The sequence below is a fragment of the Coregonus clupeaformis genome, chromosome 17 (genome assembly GCF_020615455.1).
Source record: "Coregonus clupeaformis isolate EN_2021a chromosome 17, ASM2061545v1, whole genome shotgun sequence".
Lineage (NCBI taxonomy): Eukaryota > Metazoa > Chordata > Actinopteri > Salmoniformes > Salmonidae > Coregonus > Coregonus clupeaformis.
This window is the reverse complement of record NC_059208.1, coordinates 73,414,374-73,433,687: the sequence shown is the minus strand read 5'-3', so window position 1 is coordinate 73,433,687 and position 19,314 is coordinate 73,414,374. Positions and strand designations below refer to the sequence as shown.

The window sequence follows — 19,314 nt, the reverse complement described above, 5'->3', positions numbered from 1 at the left end:
GTATGGTAGTCCTGGTGTACAGGCTTGGTGAGCCCATCATTTGCATTCCCAGCACGGCACCCAGACCTCATTAGGCTTGTTACAACTAACCCTGACCTTTGCAGCCATTAGCTAGCTTAAATTTTAGCTACATGTTAAAACTTTAGCATTGCTAACTTACATCAAATATATCTACACAAACTGGTTATAAACCTGAAATAAGATTGGTGAATCTAACTACAAAGCAGGTGATGCCATCAAAAAAATAAGTTACTTTACCTCAAAATCACATTTTTGTCAATAAAATCTGCAGAGTTTATTACAGGGTCTTGCTTCTTCATATGAGGGTTGAGGACTAAACTGAGCATGTGCACAGTGAGTCACGTGATTTTAGCTTGTTCCTGATTGGAGATATTGAGAGTGTTACAACCATCCCGTGTTACAACTATCCCCGGTCTCCCCTACTTTTAATGGAGGGCAAACAGTTTATTTGACCACACTGACTTTTCAGAGTTGCTACTGAGTACATAAGCGCCAAAATAAAGTTGTTACATACATTTGAGAGCATGAATCTGTTGTTATTTTTGTACCACAAGTCTGCATCTTTTCAATATTATGTGTACACACACTTTTACCCAAGTCTGTTTCCTTTAATTTAATTTGACCAAAACTCCTGTAATCAGTCCAAGTATGCACCTCAATAGTCCCAAGTGGCTTCCCTCATCTGCATTGATATGAAAGTGGACAAGTAAAGCAACTATACTGTGAGTATCGATCATTATATGATATTGTTTTCACTCAGACTGTTTTCATATCAGTGCAGAATGGAGGAGGGAGCAATGTCCTCACAGCACTGCCATCTAGTGGACATTCATGGGTTATGACAGACACTACTCTAAGGTTTGACAATAGAATAAAGGATTTACAGCAAAAGTAAAAGCAACTGCTGCTTTTAACGACCTGTCAGGAACGGGAACGTTGTAATTACATCACAACCTGCCACTGCTGCCAAATGGGAGCAAAACCTCAAAGAAAGTCGTGCACCACTGCAAGCGAATGGGTCATTCAGTATGTACCATTGTAAAACATTTAGCCAAATTAACGTACCCCTGCTAAACAACATTATAATTGTGAAGCCCATTAAGAGAAAGATGGAAAACAGCATTTCAATGTATAGACAGATACTTAATTTTAGTCATGAAGAAAATAATGTACAAACAGTGATCCTGATCGCCAGTGGTGTAAAGTACTTAAGTAAAAATACTTTAAAGTACTACTTAAGTAGTTTTTGGGGGTATCTGTACTTTAATTTACTATTTATATTTTGGATAACTTTTATTTTTACTTCACTACATTCCGAAAGAAAACACTGTACTTTTTACTCCATACATTTTCCCTGATACCCAAAAGTACTCGTTACAGTTGAATGCTTAGCAGGACATGAAAATGGTCAAATTCACGCACTTATCAAGAGAACATCCCTGGTCATCCCTACAGCCTCTGATCTGGACTCACTAAACACAGATGCTTTGTTTGTAAATTATGTCTCAGTGTTGGAGTGTGCCACTGGCTATCCATAAATTAAGAAAATTGTGCCGTCTGGTTTGCTTAATATAAGGAATTTGAAATTATTTATACTTTTACTTTTGATACTTAAGTATATATTAGCAATTACGTTTACTTTTGATACTTAAGTATATTTAAAACCACATACTTTTAGACTTTTACTTTAGTATTTTACTGGGTGGCTTTCACTTTTACTTGAGACATTTTCTATGAAGGTATCTTTACTTTTACTCAAGTATGACAATTGAGTACTTTTTCCACCACTGCTGATCACTGACAGTTTAGACTGGGTACACTGGGTGGTTGGACTGGTTGGTTTAATTGTCAGGCGTTGATTTAATGCCGTAGTCGACCAGATTCTTGTCCAGTGTCTCAATCTTGAACCAGGGTCCATCTCCCTTCGTTCTCATCTGCGTACACACCTCTAGCTGTTGCAGTCTGCAGATACAAAAACATAGGATTTGTTGAAAATTAATGTGTACAGATTAAAGATTTATATTGTCGACATTGTCTGTTTACTTTCAAATGTTCCTTCTGTTTTGCTCACACAAAAAAGAAGGAATGCAAGTAAAGTTTGTATTTGTCATATGTACAGGATACACACGGTATACACCGTCCAATCAATCAAATGCATACATGCAGGTTCCTTCTCGACAATGCAACAATAATAAGAAATAATAAAACATAAGAATATGAACATAAAGTAAATGGCTCAGTAGAATAAACATTTGAGCATAAAGTATAATACTGAGAAGGCACAATTTATAGGCCAATACATGTGTTCTGGGGAGGGGGGGGATTGTGGGGCAAGTGTTTAAATTGTGCAGTATTTAGCCATAATAATAATAATAATAATAATAATAATAATAATAATAATAATAATAATAATCTGGTAGCAGCAGTTGTGATGTGTGTGTAGCATTAATGTATATATGTGTGTGTGTGTGGATGAGTGTATATCTGTGTGAGTGTGTGTGTGAGTGAGTGCATGTGTGCTAAGGTGCAGAGTGTCAGTGCAGGTGGTCAGTCCAGTTCAAGTGTTCAGCAGTCTGATGTCGACAGAAACTGTCTCTGCTGAGCCTGTTGGTATCAGACCTCATGCTCTGATCTACCCGACGGTAAGGGAGTGAACAGCTCGTGGCTGGGGTGTGTGGGGTCCTTGATGATGCTGCAGGCCTTCTTCAGGCACCGTTTCGAGTAGATATCCTGGATGGGTGGGAGCACAGTCTCAGTGATGTAGTGGGCTGTCTTTACCACCCGCTGGAGGGCCTTGCGGTCATGGACAGAGCAATTCCCATACCAGGATGTGATGCAACCGGTCAGGATGCTCTCAATGATGCAGCGGTAGTATTTGGAAAGGACTCGGGGTAGCATGCCAAATTTCTTCATCCACCTTAGAACGTAGAGACGCTGTTGTGGCCTCTTAACAAAAGTTGTGGTGTTGTTGGTCCAGGTCAAGTCGTCTGTGATGTGGACGGCGAGGAACTTAAAACTGCAGACTCTCTACTGCAGTCCTGTTGATGTGGACCGGGGCATGTTCCCTTCTCTGCTTCCTGAAGTCAACAATCAACTCCTTTGTTTTACTGACGTTGAGGGAGAGGTTGTTGTCCTGGCACCAGAACGCCAGTTCACGTACCTCCTCCCTATAGACTGACTTGTTGTTGGCACAATGTTCACTGTGTGACTCTCACCTCATCTCGCCCTTCTCAGACTCAATCTGAATCAGAGCCATCATTTTCTCATAGTCTTTCACTGGGGAGTCATAGAAGGTCCGTGAGATCCACCTCGTGATAGGATGCTGCAAATATAGGGACAACAATAGGACTCAAAATCTACTTTGCCCAAGTCTGATTGTAAGCAACCTCCAGAGGATCACCAATGTGAATAACTTTGTTTAGGGTTATAGATGATTGCCATTTAATTTTCTGATAAAATGATTAGTCACTTTTTCCAAATAAGACATGGATTGTGATAAGAGAAAACAACTGTGACAACAAAGGGCTCATAGTACCTTGTAATACTCCCAATGCTCAGGCTAGTCCTCAGGAATCTCAGCCAGCTCAGCCTCACCTTAAAAAACAGAATCATATATTCAGTTTAATTTCTCATTTACCATGTTTCTCCAAAAACATGGATCAAAAGTGCCAGCGCTTGTATTGGAGTGCTGTCATTGTAATCCCTGTCACATATTGAAATTTGAACATTTCTGTACATCAATGGAAATATCTACACACACTTACCGACAAACACATTCACAGATGTCATAAAGACCGCAACTGGGTAAGCAGGATGTAGAATTTCTAGAAAGAAAAGTGGGGGTTGAATAAGATAGTAAACTCTGTGGTTCAGTGCTGGGGACAGTTGTCCCTAAACCAAACAATATAGTTTATTTTGCAGTAGGCTAGTTCTAGTCTGAATAACTAGCTCCTTACTAATAATTGCAGAAACCTCCTGTCATAGAAGCCAGTGGACTTGATGACAAACATCTGCTTCCTTGGCTTACCCAGTGGACTGCCACTGCAAAGCAAAGTTTTCAGGGATGTTAGGCATTGCAACACATTATTTATGTGGGAATAATAAGTGCATCACTGTATTGTTGCACAAAATCAGGTACAAGTAACTGCCAAAATAAAGGAAACACCAACATAAAGTGTCTTAATGGGCTGTTGGGCCACCATGAGCCTTGGCATAGATTCTACAAGTGTCTGGAACTCTATTGGAGCATTATTTATGTGGGAATAATAAGTGCATCACTGTATTGTTGCACAAAATCAGGTACAAGTAACTGCCAAAATAAAGGAAACACCAACATAAAGTGTCTTAATGGGCTGTTGGGCCACCATGTACCTTGGCATAGATTCTACAAGTGTCTGGAACTCTATTGGAGCAAAATTACACCATTCTTCCACGAGATGTTCCATAATTTGGTGTTTTGTTGATGGTGGTGGAAAACACTGTCTCAGGCGCCGCTCCAGAATATCCCATAAGTGTTCAACTGGGTTGAGATCTGGTGACTGAGAGGCCATGGTAGACATCGTTTTCATGCTCATTAAACCATTCAGTGACCACTCGTGCCCTGTGGATGGGGGCATTGACATCCTATGGGGGCATAGCCATGGTAGCCAAAATAATGGCCTGCCCAGCATTTTATACATGACCCTCAGTTTGATGGAATGTTAATTGCGTAATTAACTAAGGAACCACACCTGTATGGAAGCACCTGCTTTCAATATACTTTGTATCCATCATTTACTCAAGTGTTTCCATTATTTTAGCAGTTACCTGTACTTTGGAACGGTAGCTTGCTAGCTACCATTTAGCCCATTCATATAGACGCTAACTACCTTTAGCGCCTATTGATGATAGTATCTTCTGGCCGGGGGAGTTTAGTTAAATGCCCTGATGCTTGTTATAAACATTAACATGCATCGCTTGCGGTACGGTTTTGGAAACATAAGGAACGTATCTTTAATATCAGCTAGAAATAATTTTCAAAAAACAAAAAGGTTAAATTACTACACACCTTTATAGGGTTAGGGTTAGTGTTCCCACATGGCCATCTCTCCATGTTACAGCATGTGTTTACAGAAGACAGACGGAAGACAGAGGGACCACCTGTGCTAATAAGCTATCTAGCACACTCCGAACACCTGTGTGTAACTGAAGAAGAGCTGGGTAGAGCTAGTGTGTTTATGGCTGAGGGGAGAGATGGAGGAAGTGGATGCTGAGTTTGAATCAAGCAGCGCGTTGAGCACAGTTGGTGAAGATGAATGTCCTGAATGGACAACAGTAGTGTCGAAAAATGGAACAAAAAGGAAATTGTCTAAAATTGGAGTGGAGGATATGTGTATGAATAATAATGAATCGTTTCTTGTTGGGATGCGTTTGTTGAGTAAGGATGCATGTGGGAGACCCGTTTGAGGTGTCAAATTTTGAAGCATGCGCTGGGAGTCTATCAGAGTGACCAGGAGTGGTCTAATTTTGATTCATTGTATTTCTGAAGAACAGAGGAAGATTGCAGAGGGCCTGAAAAGAATCCGGACAACAGAAGTATCGTGCTTTGAACTTTGGAGCAGATCACCCATCAAAGTAGTCATCTCAGGGGTGGTGCCCAGCATCTGACCCGCTGGGTGAATGGAGAATAAAAAGAAAGTCTGTCGGTCCTGTTGTTTTTTTATACCTACGCATGTGAAGCTTGGTTATGTAAGATACGCTGTAAGAGCTTTTGTCCCCAAACCACTGCAGGATAAAATGTTTAAAGGATTTGGCCATGTTTCAAGTGTGTGCAGACGGACGCCTGTGTTGCAATTGTGGTGGGGATCATGATCCTGAGTTCCTGGAGTGCCCTGTAAGGGTGAAGGAGATTGAAGTGGCAAAGGTTAGAGTGGTCAATCAAATCTCCTATGCAGAGGCGATCAAAAGAGTTGAGAAAACAAGTGAAGCTAGTGAAGATTTGATAGTGGATGCACCACAGCCTTAAATGTTTTCTGCCAGTCAAAAGATACCCGGTGTGTTAAAAAGGTGGATTGTTTGGGGTTCATTGCCACAGTGATAAACTGTATGGCTGAAGTCTCAAAGAAGTCAAAGAAACTTGACATTATTGTGGCTGTGGCAGAAAAGTTTTTGGGATTTAAGGATTTTGCATCTGAAGACTTGCAGGGGGGAACTGGCGCTGGGAGACGGCCCGCCCTCCCAGGCTCCCCTTGAGCCTGTGTAGGGATGAGATCTGTTAGACTTTTAACAGAAATGTTGTATGATTTAGTTTATTTATGAAAAAAAAAAGTTGTTTGGTAGTTTATTCCGTTTTTGGGGAATACTGTTTCCATCTCGCACAGTAGGTGGCTGGATGCACACTAAATTGTGTGAATGGCACTATACCATAGAAGAAGTGGTAGTAATGGAAGAAGGCCGCCAGAAAGGTTGGTGGGAAGATGGTGGTAGGGCGGCAGGTAGGTAAGTGGTTAAGAGCGTTGTGCCAGTAACCGAAAGGTCGCTGGTTCTAATCCCCGAGCCGACTACGTGAAAAATCTGTCGATGTGCCCTTGAGCAAGGCACTTAACCCTAATTGCTCATGTAAGTCGCTCTGGATAAGAGCGTCTGCTAAATGACTAAAATGTAAAATGTAAAAATAAGATAGCGGAAGTGGATGCTGAGTTCGAATCAAGCAACGCGTCGAGCAAATTTGGTGAAGACGAATGTTCTGAATGGACAACAGTAGTATCAAAACTGGAACAAAAATTAAATTGTCTAAAATTGTCTAATGAATCACTTCTTGTGGGATGCGTTTGTTGATTAAGGATGTATATGTGGGAAACCTGTTTGAGATGGTGAAACATGCGCTTGGAAAAGTGGAGTCTGTCAGAGTGACCAGGAGTGGTCTTATTTTGATTCATTGTATTTCTGAAGAACAGAGGAAGATTACAGCGGGTCTCAAAAGAATCCGGACAACAGAAGTTTTGTGTTTTGAGCTTCGGAGTAGAGTACGCGTCAAAGGAGTCATCTCAAGGGTGATGATGGATGTTCATGTTGAATACCTGCAGAGAATTCCTGGTGTGGTTGGTGCCTGGCGTCTGACCCGCTGGGTGAATGGAGAAAAGAAGAAAGTATGTCAGTCCTGTTGTTTTTTGATAAAGAGCCAATACCTACGTATGTGAAGCTTGGTTATGTAAGAGCTTTCGTCCCCAAACCACTGCAGTGTAAGAATTGTAAAGGATTTGGCCATATTTCAAGTGTGTGCAGACTAACAAAGTATACGGAAGACCGGTGTGTAGAAGGACGACGGTGTTCCAATTGTGGTGGGGATCATGATCCTGAGTTCCTGGAGTGCCCTGTAAGGGTGAAGGAGATTGAAGTGGCAAAGGTTAGAGTGGTCAATCGAATCTCCTATGCAGAGGCGATTAAAAGAGTTGAGAAAACAAGTGAAGCTAGTGAAGATTTGATAGTGGATGCACCACAGCCTTAAATGTTTTCTGCCAGTCAAAAGATACCCGGTGTGTTAAAAAGGTGTATTTTGTTGTGTTCATTGCCACAGTTATAAACGGTACAGCACAAGTCTCAAAGAAGTCTAAGAAACTGGATATTATTGTGACTGCGGTAGAAACTTATTTGGGACTCAAGGATTTTACATCTGAAGACTTGCAAGGGGTACTTGCGCCGAAAGACCCGCACTCCCAGGTTCCCCTTCAGCCTGTGTAGGGTTCAGATCTGTTTTATTTTTGTAACAGAAAAGTTGTTTGATTCATTTATTTAATTTATGTATTGGTCGTTTTTTGGTAGTTTGTTACGTTTTTGGGGGAATCCTGTTTCCATCCCGCATAGTAGGTGGCAGGATGCACATTAAATTGTGTGATCGCCAATATAGCATAGAAGAACGCCGCCAGAAACGTGTTATCACTGGAAAATACTGTCCGCTGCAACTGTGATAAAGCCATATTTAGCATTTGTGAAATTATTCTGATGGAATATGAAAGTAAAGGGCTTTATGTTTTTAGAACTGTTAGAAATTGCGTAATTCAAATCTGGTATTGGAATAAGAATCAAGAGATCTTCAATCCAAGCTTAATTTATTATATGCAAAATGTATGTATGATAAGTATGAAGGTTCGTATATACGGGTCCGCTGAAATACCACGCAGGGCACTCAGAGAACTGATCCATTGTTACCGGTTCTTCCTCAAATACTCTGACAGAGAGAGAGTTCCCACCTCTCTGCTGGCCAATCAGAGTAGACGCTGAGCGTGGTTTAGACTTACTCAGCCAATCCGTTGGCGCACGGGTTGGTCCCAACCCCTCGGCGCTCCATTTGTTGCACACTGTTGCCAGGCATAAGTTTATCATAACAACCTGTGGAGTCAGCACCCAAAAGACACCATTCCACTGTACTACGTTCAAGGACGGTTCACAGATCACAAAGAAGCAGTGTTCGTATCTGTGAGAAATACAAGTCTTATCTCATCCTAGCCCCTAACGTTCCTCACATGAATCACAGCCTGTTATGTGAAACAATTTATATCAGTATAGCTCAAACCTATGCTCCTCATTAATGCATTCCTTCTAAGCTATTAATCACATACAGATCCAATTATGAGAAAACAAATCCCAACAGAACCATATCGCAATTGAGAATCGATTCACTTTTAGATGGAGTATATGGTGGCTGTTTTGGTTGGCAGAGCCAGTCTACCTCTGAAAAGAACATAAGGTCCTTGGACCTTAAAGCTGCAATATGTAACTTTTTGGGCAACCCGACCAAATTCACATAGAATTATGAGTTACATATTTGTCATTCTCATCGAAAGCAAGTCAATGAAGCGGGATATCTGTTCCATGTGCGCTATTTCTATTATACCCTAAGTTTTGTTTTTGCAACTTTTACTTTCAGTTTTGTACACCAGCTTCAAACAGCTGAAAATACAATATTTTTGGTTATTGGAAATGTTTCACACCGGTTTCGATGGTATAATGATTCTCTACACTGCTTGTTTTGTCACAAACTGAAATTAGGCGAACTATTAGAATTTTAGCAACCAGGAAATGGCAAGCAATTTCTGCAAATTGCACCTTTAAGGAGTAAGGTAACTTTAGGCTCCTTAAGAGTACATATTGGGCTAGCAGTATCAATGTAACCTTTGTTTTTTGAAAATTATTTATTGCTGACATGAAAGATGAGGTCCTTTTGTTTCCAAACCTTACTTGAAGCAGGGTTGCCAGGTCCGATTAAATATTTCCTGCTCAATGACCACGCAAAACCCGCTCAAAAGGACTGAAAACTAGCCCCCCAAAAATTTCACAGCAAGAGAGGAGTTGCCATATTTATACAATAAACCCTTTTTCCATAACCTTATTGACCCAATTAAGAAGCAAAATTCAGTTTTCCTCAAAATAATAATTATTGCGAGCTATGTCATGACGTAATAAAGGAATTTGAATATGTCGCAAGAGAAAGGATCATTCGCCCTTATTAAACTCGCCAAATCATTTCCCATCAATCAGCATTCAGGGCTCGAACCAGGTTTATAATTGTAAATAAATCCCCTTTGCACATGTGCATAACTATAGATGAATCCGACAGGAGAGTTTGAGTCATGAAAGTTGGACAGAGGATCTCGAAATCTCTGGGCAAGAAACAATTGGACGAACATTTAAAAAATCTAATGTTAGGCAATTTTCTGGCAATTGTGCTGTTATTATGTGCCAGATGTTAAGACTACAAACCGTTATAAATGGCCCATTTGCGAGATTGACTTGTAATTTCAATAGGCATAGGCTACAGACTAAAATCTGGGTTTATGATTGTAATTTAACTTTGCCATGGTTTACTTACATAAAGGAAGGTAGCCTATAGCCCTTGATAGGCCTACATCTAATTTCAGATAGTCTACAGTAGCCTAGACAAGATGTAGGCAAGATTTAAACTGAACGATTTAGTAGTTAACTTAGTTCAAATTAACAGACGAATTTATTCAACATGAATAAGATGTGCTTGTGTTTCCCAATAGCCTGCTGGAATAGGCTACTGAGGATGGGGTCATAATTTCAATCACTGAATTACATATTAATAATATGTATATGAACTGAATATGCTTGTCAACAACAGCCAGTGTTATTTTATTTTATTACCCTCAATCTAATGCGTTCTTACAACTGATAGGCAATTGCGATAGAGCTTTGATAATTTCCAATTTAATTAACTAAACATGTCCATTAATAATTGCATAAAAACATAAGCCTACAACAACAATACATTGAAGTTGGAGGCTATTTATTAAATTGGTTTGCCAGCTCCAGGTAGGCTACAGTGATATCATAATTTCAACATATTTATTGTATCAAATGGCAGCCTACAATGGCATATAAATTAATAGACTACTTGATGGCCAACAGAGGCAAATGTATCATTCTCCACATTTAATGTCAGTTTCATTGAGGACTTTTCCCCATAAAAAGAACCACGCGAGGAAGTTCCATAACTTCCATTTCAAATTTTCACTCGGGCAGCCTCAGAGACCCAAGAACTGATAATGCATAAAACACTTATAGGCTACCTGTCTTTATCAAAGCAAACCATGGCAAAGTTGAATTACAATCATAAACCCAGATTTTAGTCTGTAGCCTATGCCTATTGAAATGACAAGTCAATCTCGCAAATGGGCCATTTATAATTGTTTGTAGTCTTAACATCTGGCACATAATAACAGCACAGTTGCCAGAAAATTGCCCAACATGGAAAAGGGATTTATTGAATAAATATGGCAACTCCTCTCTTGCTGTAAAAACAAAAACAAAAAATGTCCTAGAAAAAAATAATCTGTCAAATGAGATTTGTATATTGTTATTTGCAGTGGCAAGAAACACTTGAAAGTAGGATGTCCAACTAGCAAATTTGTGACAGCAGGAAGCTAGCCAGCCACGGGACTAGGCACAAGGTCACAACAAGAAATGGCCACCACTAAGGAAGGAATTGTAGATATTCGGCAAGCGTTAAATTGTAATTTAACTTTAGCTGTGCGTACTGCAGTTCTGCTGAGCAAATTCACCGCAGAATTCCACGATTTAACCTGACTGCAAAAGCAGCGGCAGACAAAAGAACACTCATGCCCACCATCGCTACTGCGGCCAGGCAGACCGTTCTGTAATAGGTCCGTGACTACAGTGTGAAGCCAAAACAGCCATATTTGCGAAGGGAAAAAATATGCGAATAAGATTTTAACAAAGTAAAGATTTTATGTTAACATTTCATTTCTACTATGTTGATTTTTTTATTAACTTTTGTTCATGTATCAAATTACAAAAATTGTTTCTAATGAGTTTTTGTTTTATTTATTCTGATGATGCATTCTGGGTAGGGAATTATAGCAAAGATGGCGGCGACCTCAGCAGGACGCGTTTTGACACTTTGCAGACAGTTTCAAAAAGCTTTTAGGATATCTACATCGTTAGCCGCCCAACAGTCTGCTCTCACTTTGACCAAATCTCAATCTTATCCTCATAGGTAAGAATCTAATGCAGAATATAACAGTAGTTCGTTAGCTACAGAACCCTAGTAACTAACCTTTCATAATCATGGCACTGAGAGAGAATGAAATGGCGACTGGCGAGGATGCTGCTGAATGGATTACCATTCATCATAATTCAGTACCTGAATCTGCTGTGTTCACCTCTTTGTTAGGTTAACGTATCCACTTTTGAGCTCAAATTGGCACTGTCATGTGGGCCTTGTTGGTCAGTTTCGGCCTCTGCATACTACCATCAGCAGAAGAGGACTTGAGGAGTTTTTCGACATACCTGAAAATTGGGGGGAGGCGACAGTGAAGTCAGGTAAGACTTTTTGCCAATATATCGACTGATCACCAAAGCAAATTTTTTAAATAATTCCCTCAGACTAAGGGACTGGTAAGTAGATGAGTATAACATTGATTATTTTAATGATTAATTGTAGGAGCACCATGGACTGCCAAGCAACTAAGGTCGAAAAGTAATGAAGATTTACACAAGCTCTGGCAAGTAGTGAATGTTGACATTGAATGAAGACCACTGACCTCCAGAATGAATGTCCATAAACTAAATGGAGATAATCTTGTTTTCACTGTTATCACAGGTATGTGCTCCTGAAAGAGAAGAACATGTTGCTTACCATTGAGCAGGAGTCCAAAAGGCAAAGAATTCAGATGCCAAGTCCAGAGCGCCTAAAGAAGGTAAATATGACATAGGCCTATGTCTTCTGACCAGGTTCATTAATATTGAACATTTAGAGATATTCCTAGTAGAGCACAGTCATTTAGTGACCGTCTACTCCAGTCCACACAAATGGAGACCACCCTTATATCCTCAGATTGAAAGGTCCATGAAGAGACTGGACACAGTGGTGAAGGAGAGAGAAGACGCCCTCCGCCTGCTCCAGACAGGCCAGGAGAGAGCAAGACCTGGGGCCTGGAGAAAGGACATCTTTGGACGGGTCTACTGGTACGGAGCTTCCATACACAATACACCACTATGATACATAGACCAAAGTATCTCCTTCCACAATAACCAAATGTTGCTTTTACTTTACTGGCCTTGTTTCCCATTCAATTTTCAAGCATACTGTACAAAATGTAGCATGTTAGCATGGCCTAGATTGAGTGAAGTGTTGTTGAATCGTCTTTGGAAAACTATCGGGGGAGAAGAATTACCTGCTCGAAGCAAACAAAGGCAGTTTCCCTAAAATATTCAGCGTTACTTTACATGTGTCAAATGGTAAGATTGTATGTCATTGCTAACTCTGCGATCATAAATGTTTTTCTAGGTACCGGTTTAGAGAGCATGCCCTTCCCTGGTACATGAACAATAGATACAAACGCAAACGTTTCTACACACCCTTATTTGTCACCCCCCATATGAGGTAAGGAACATCGTTCATGCATTAATTTATAACCGTACAATATCAGTACCTCCAAGCTGAGAATCATGTCACATCACCTTTACAAAAACAAATGCAATCATCTGTTGTCACAAGTAGTCTTCTTTCTTTTTTCCAGGCTTCGTCTAGAGAAACACCTCCGTGCTAAGACCAGAATGCAGAACAAAGAGAGAGAAAAACAAGCCGCACTCCAGGAGAAGTTCCCCCAAATGAAAGCTCAGTCATCATGAGACCTTCATTGACCAAGAAACATCATTCTCCCTCCTGCAATTCACATTGGAGCATGTGTCTGTATCTAAATGAATTTACCCTGTTTTTTGCATAAATATGTGTCATCAGCTTTTATTTAATGTACTTTTTCATGTTGGTAAACTGTGGCATTTGTATGTCTTCCTCTGTATCATGATGCCTTGACATTGATTATATGGTTATTCTTATTAAAGTGATATACAGACACTGTTTGTGGCATATTTTAAACCACAGAATTCCAAATATGTCCTTGAACATAACTAAAATTGTTCAAGTCGAAAGATTGCTCCAACAATAAATTGTGGGTAAATAAATATTCTAATATTAATCAATCTAACTTTTGAAATGCTGTAAGCCCTTACCAGCCATTGGCACTGCAGGTATTCTGAACAGTGTCTATGGTGAACAGGATCTTTTTCATAACTTTTTGACCGCTCAGACAAGTGTGACACAAACTAATTAAGAAAGTGAACATTGTCTAACATCAAAGTTTGAGTTGTACAGCTTCAACACTTACCTACATTACGCCAAGACAGATCTTGAACTTCCATTCCATGAATGGTCAATGGTGAAACCCCTATAAGCCAGTGATATAGAAATGTATTAGAATAGGTTTGCTTTGGACTTCTTATGAAAATAATTTAATGTATAAAATGTATTTGACAGGGACAAATAACCAGCTGGCTTTGTGATGTCACAATGATGTAATAAAAACAGACAGTTAGATATGTGTGTAGCACGGTAGCCCATTTGATCTGGAAATAATGACCACTACTGATGAAAAAGGAAAACGATAAGGTATGGAATAATGTATTTGAATGCTATTATTCATATAGCTGTTATATCTATAGCATTGCAGCGTCTTTTGAAGGAGATAGGCAAGGGATAATTTTGCTTTGGTTAATATTTCAAGTGAAAGAAAACATGACCATGCAAACTGAAAAGTGGGCCAAATGCATATTGGTCAAATCTACAATTTCTAAATTTGGAGTTGGGCCTACTGAATTTTTTTTCATAAGGCTTTGATGGTAGGCTTCTGATTTGGGGTGAAGTATACATTTACATTTTAGTCATTAAGCAGACGCTCTTATCCAGAGCGACTTACAATTAGTGCATTCATCTTAAGATAGCTAGGTGAGACAACACATCACAAAAGTACATTTTTACTCAAAGTATTTATTAGCAAAGTCAGTGCCTTTTTTGGAGGGAGAGGAGGGTGTCAGGGGCGCCTTGAGAGTTATTTACTCTTCAAAGAGTTAGGGTTTCAGACGTTTTTGGAAGATGGGCAGGGACTACTCTGTCCTGACTTTAGGGGGAAGCTTGTTCCACCATTGGGGTGCCAGGACAGAGAAGAGCTTTGACTGAGCTGACCAGGAGCTGCCCTCCCATGGGGGTGGGAGGACCAAGAGACCAGAGGTGGCGGAACAGCGTGCTGGGGTTGGGATGTGGGGTTGAGCATAGCCTGAAGGTAAGGAGGGGCAGTTCCCCTTGCTGCTCAGTAGGCAAGCACCAGGGTCTTGAAGATGATGCAAGCTTCGACTGGAAGCCAGTGGAGTGTGCGGAGGAGTGGGGTGACATGGGAGAACTTACCCACTTGACACACACTGGTTGAATCAACGTTGTTTCCATGTAATTTCAATGAAATTACATGGAACCAACGTGAAATAGACATTAAATTGACGACTGTGCCCAGTGGGTAGGAAGGTTGAACACCAGACGGGCTGCGACATTCTGGATAAGTTGCAGGGGTTTGATGGCACAAGCAGGGAGCCCAGCCAACAGAGAGTTGCAGTAGTCTAAACGGGAGATGACAAGTGCCTGGATTGGGACCTGTGCCGCTTCCTGTGTGAGGAAAGGTCGTACTCTACAGATGTTATAGAGCATGAACCTGCAAGAGCGAGTCACTGTTTTAATGTTTGCAGAGAACGACAGAGTGTTGTCCAGGGTCACGCCAAGGTTCTTTGCACTCTGGAAGGGGGACACTGTGGAGTTGTCAACCGTGATGGAGAGGTTTTGGAGCAGGCAGGCCTTACCCGGGAGGAAGAGCAGCTCCTTTATGTCGAGGTTGAGCTTGAGGTGGTGGGCCGACATCCACGCTGAGATGTCTCAGATGAAGAAGGGGGGAAGAAGAAGAGTAGTTGAGTGTCATTCGCATAGCATTGATAAGAGACCATGTGAGGATATGACAGAGCAGAGTGACTTGGTGTAAAGAGAAAAGAGGAGAGGGCCTAGAACCGAGCCCTGGGGGACACCAGTAGTGAGAGCATGTGGTGCTGACACAGATCCTCTCCACGCTACCTGGTAGGAACGACCTGCCAGGTAGGATGCAATTCAGGAGTGGAAGAGCCGGATCTGATGGTTCACGGTGTCGAAGGCAGTGGATAGATCTAGGAGGATGAGAACAGAGGAGAGAGAGTCAGCTTTGGCAGAGCAGAGAGCCTCTGTGAATAATAAGGTAGGCTTAAACTGTAATAAGATAGACCTTATAAATACCATAGCAGGAGACATGCATGTGCTTTGCAGACATACAGGGATCTAGACTGGTATTTGGGGCAAACATTGGGTTTTTAAATCCTGGTGAAAGCAGTTTGTATGTAAAAAGGGGCTCTATATTAGCCTGGTGGAACCAGCCTGATCGATACGTTCACCATTCTATTTCACTTCATGTATCAGTAAAACAGAATTGTGAACGCAGTGATCAGGCTGGTTCCAGTAGGCTAGCTCTAGGCTAAATCCATTGGAATTCAATCACTTTTTGACAGCATCTCTTTTGATTTATACAAAACTTTCCATATATGTTTGCCCATGGAAGAAGTGGTCAGATAGTGGCTTTTTGCCAAAACATTCAGGAAATAAAGGTGCTCAAAGTTGACCCATTTTGCATACCCCACCATACAATGAGACATCCATGTCTTCATCACTGGAAAAGATAAACGGTTGAGTTTGATATAATTTAAAATCTTACAAACAGGGTTTTATCATATATTTTATTACCTTTAACGTACAGTGCATTCGGAAAGTATTCAGACCCCTTCCCTTTTTCCACATTTTGCTATGTTACAGCCTTATTCTAAAATTGATTAAGTTAATTATTTTACCTCATTAATCTACACACAATACCCCATAATGACAAAGTGAAAACAAGTTTTTATACATTTTAGCAAATGTATAAAAGATAAAAAACAGAAATACCTTATTTACATAAGTATTCAGACCCTTGCTATGAGACTCGAAATTAAGCTCAGGTGCATTCTGTTTCCATTGATCATCCTTGAGATGTTTCTACAACTTGATTGGAGTCCACCTGTGGTAAATTCAATTGATTGGACATGATTTGGTAAGGCACACACTTGTCTATATAAGGTCCCACAGTCAGAGCAAAAACCAAGCAATGAGGTCGAAGGAATTGTCCATAGAGCTCAGAGACAGGATTGTGTCAAGGCACAGATCTGAAGAAGGGTACCAAAAAATGTCTGCAGCATTGAAGGTCCCCAAGAACACAGTGGCCTCCATCATTCTTAAATTGACGTTTGGAACCACAAAGACTCTTCCTAGAGCTGGCCGCCCGGACAAACTGAGCAATCGGGGGAGAAGGGCCTTGGTCAGGGAGGTGACCAAGAACCTGATGATCACTCTGACAGAGCTCCAGAGTGCCTGGCTTTGTGAAGATGGGAGAACCTTCCAGAAGGACAACCATCTCTGCAGCACTCCACCAATCAGGCCTTTATGGGAGAGTGGCCAGATGGAAGCCACTCCTCAGTGAACGGCACATGACAGCACGCTTGGAGTTTGCCAAGAGGCACCTAAAGACTCTCAGACCATGAGAAACAAGATTATCTGGTCTGATGAAACCAATATTGAATTATTTGGCTTGAATGCCAAGCGTCACATCTGGAGGAAACCTGGCACCATCCCTACGGTGAAGCATGGTGGTGGCAGCATCATGCAGTGGGGATGTTTTTCAGCGACAGGGACTGGGAGACTAGTCAGGATGGAGGGAAAGATGAATGGAGCAAAGTACAGAGAGATCCTTGATGAAAACCTGCTCCAGAGCGCTCATGACCTCAGACTGGGGCGAAGGTTCACCATCCAACAGGACAACGACCCTAAGCACACAGCCAAGACAACACAGGAGTGGCTTCAGGACAAGTCTCTGAATGTCCTTGAGTGGCCCAGCCAGAGCCTGGACTTGAACCTGATCTAACATCTCTGGAGAGACCTGAAAATAGTTGTGCAGCAACGCTCCCCATCCAACCTGACAGAGCTTGAGAGGATCTGCAAAGAAGAATGGGAGAAACTCCCCAAATACAGGTGTGCCAAGCTTGTAGCGCCATACCCAAGAGGACTCGAGGCTGTAATCGCTGCCAAAGGTGCTTCAACAAAGTACTGAGTAAAGGGTCTGAATACTTATTGTGTGTAGATTGATGAGGATATTTTTTTTATAAATCCATTTTAGAATAAGGCTGTAATGTAACAAAGTGTGGAAAAAGTCAAGGCAAGGGGTATGAATACTTTCTGAATGCACTGTAAATGATCTCAAACATTTTTTTTCCTAGTTGCATATGTTGTAGCTTAGACCATACTTTGCATCATCTGAGGTTTTTGTGTCGTGTCCACCATCGGTTGAGACACAACATGCTCTTAGTTGAAGTGTTTTTAGATAATTTACATTTAAAGGTAGACTCAGTAAGATTACATTGCCAAAAGCAACACCGCAGATATTGAGATGAGCGAGATGAAAGACTCACACAGTTACACACAGTGTCTGCGCATGTGCACGACTAGCTAGTGCCCCAAAACAGGAGAAGTTGAGCATCGCGCTTCATCGCTCTTAGTTGTTGCGGAAATGTACCCCCTATGCTGTTTACTTTCTGCAGCTACGTCATATCGCTGAGTCTACCTTTAAGGTAAAAAAAATTACATTATCATTTTTTATGTTCAAGAAATATGAAACAGTTTGACAACCCTGTTTGTAAGCTTTTCAATTATATCAATGTCAACCATTTATCTTTTCCAGTGATGAAGAGATGTCTCATGGTATGGTGGGGTATGCAAAATAGGTCAACTTTGAGCACCTTTCTCTCTTGAATGTTTTGCCATTCAGGTCCAAAAAGTCACTTTCTGAGCACTTCTACAATGGGCAAATATGTATGGAAGGTTTCCTTCAAATCAAAAGGGGTGCTGTCAAAAAGTGATTGAATTAAAATGGAATTACCCTTTAGACTTTATATGATAAGGTGTGTCTGTGTATGTCATGGTGCCCAGCCCCCTTATTTTGACGGAAAATAGCAAAAGGAGAATTCTGCTTCTCTTATTCAACATTTTCTAGGAAAAAAATCTCAAAAGGTACAAAGGTAGGGTGCATGCATATTGGTCAAATGTAAAGTATTCTGAATTAGGAGCTCTGTGTTTTTATGGGATGTTACCCTTGAAAACAGCTTCTGTGTTTTGTGGTGGGGTTTGTTGATTGATTTACAGTGGAAATGGTTGATTGGCCCGCGGGTGGTTTTATTTGGCCCCCCAAATTACATTTTCATTGTTGGACATAGAAAAACGGTAAAAACACCAGGAAATCAGCTCCAAGTGATTTTAATTTGGGAAATCTGTTCAAGTATTTCCACGCATCATAGAGAGACACGTGATCATATACAAATTTGGCCCACGGGTGGCCCCCCAAGTTTTCAGAGAAAAATATACTGTGTATACAGTACCAGTAAAAGTTTGGACACACCTACTAATTCCAGGGTTTTTCTTTATTTTTACTATTTTCTACATTGTAGAATAATAGTGAAGACATCAGAACTATGAAATAACACATGAAATCATGTAGTAACCAAAAAAAGTGTTAAACAAATCAAAATATATTTTATATTTGAGTTTCTTCAAAGTAGCCACCCTTTGCCTTGATGACAGCTTTGCACACTCTTGGCATTCTCTCAACCAGCTTCATGAGGTAGACACCTGGTGTGCATTTCAATTAACAGGTGTGCCTTGTTAAAAGTTAATTTGTGGCATTTCTTTCCTTCTTAATGCGTTTGAGCCAATCAGTTGTGTTGTGACAAGGTGTGTGTGTGTTGGGGGTATACAGAAGATAGCCCTATTTGGTAAAAGACCAAGTCCAT

At 40.8% G+C, this 19,314-nt stretch overlaps 1 protein-coding gene and 1 pseudogene across 1 annotated transcript; one reads left to right on the top strand and one right to left on the bottom strand.

Annotated features, from left to right (window-relative positions):
• Nucleotides 1–1,809: 1,809 nt before the first annotated feature.
• LOC121532783 lies at nt 1,810–11,160 on the bottom strand (annotated as a pseudogene).
• A 9-nt stretch (nt 11,161–11,169) lies between these two features.
• On the top strand, nt 11,170–13,918 carry LOC121532781 (39S ribosomal protein L47, mitochondrial). The gene is made up of 8 exons (XM_041838578.1): nt 11,170–11,258; nt 11,391–11,536; nt 11,714–11,862; nt 11,984–12,044; nt 12,143–12,239; nt 12,377–12,507; nt 12,830–12,925; nt 13,062–13,918. The coding sequence occupies exons 2-8, from the start codon at nt 11,406–11,408 to the stop codon at nt 13,171–13,173; spliced, it is 777 nt and encodes a 258-aa protein (XP_041694512.1). The 5' UTR covers nt 11,170–11,258; nt 11,391–11,405; the 3' UTR covers nt 13,174–13,918.
• Nucleotides 13,919–19,314: the final 5,396 nt, after the last annotated feature.

Bases quoted from the DNA above. Each gene is read 5' to 3' on its own strand.
- LOC121532781 (XM_041838578.1), top strand. From the start codon at position 11,406: ATGGCGGCGACCTCAGCAGGACGCGTTTTGACACTTTGCAGACAGTTT. The intron at 11,537-11,713 runs GTAAGAATCTAA...CCTCTTTGTTAG, and splicing joins TCTCAATCTTATCCTCATAG to GTTAACGTATCCACTTTTGA. The intron at 12,508-12,829 runs GTACGGAGCTTC...ATGTTTTTCTAG, and splicing joins ATCTTTGGACGGGTCTACTG to GTACCGGTTTAGAGAGCATG.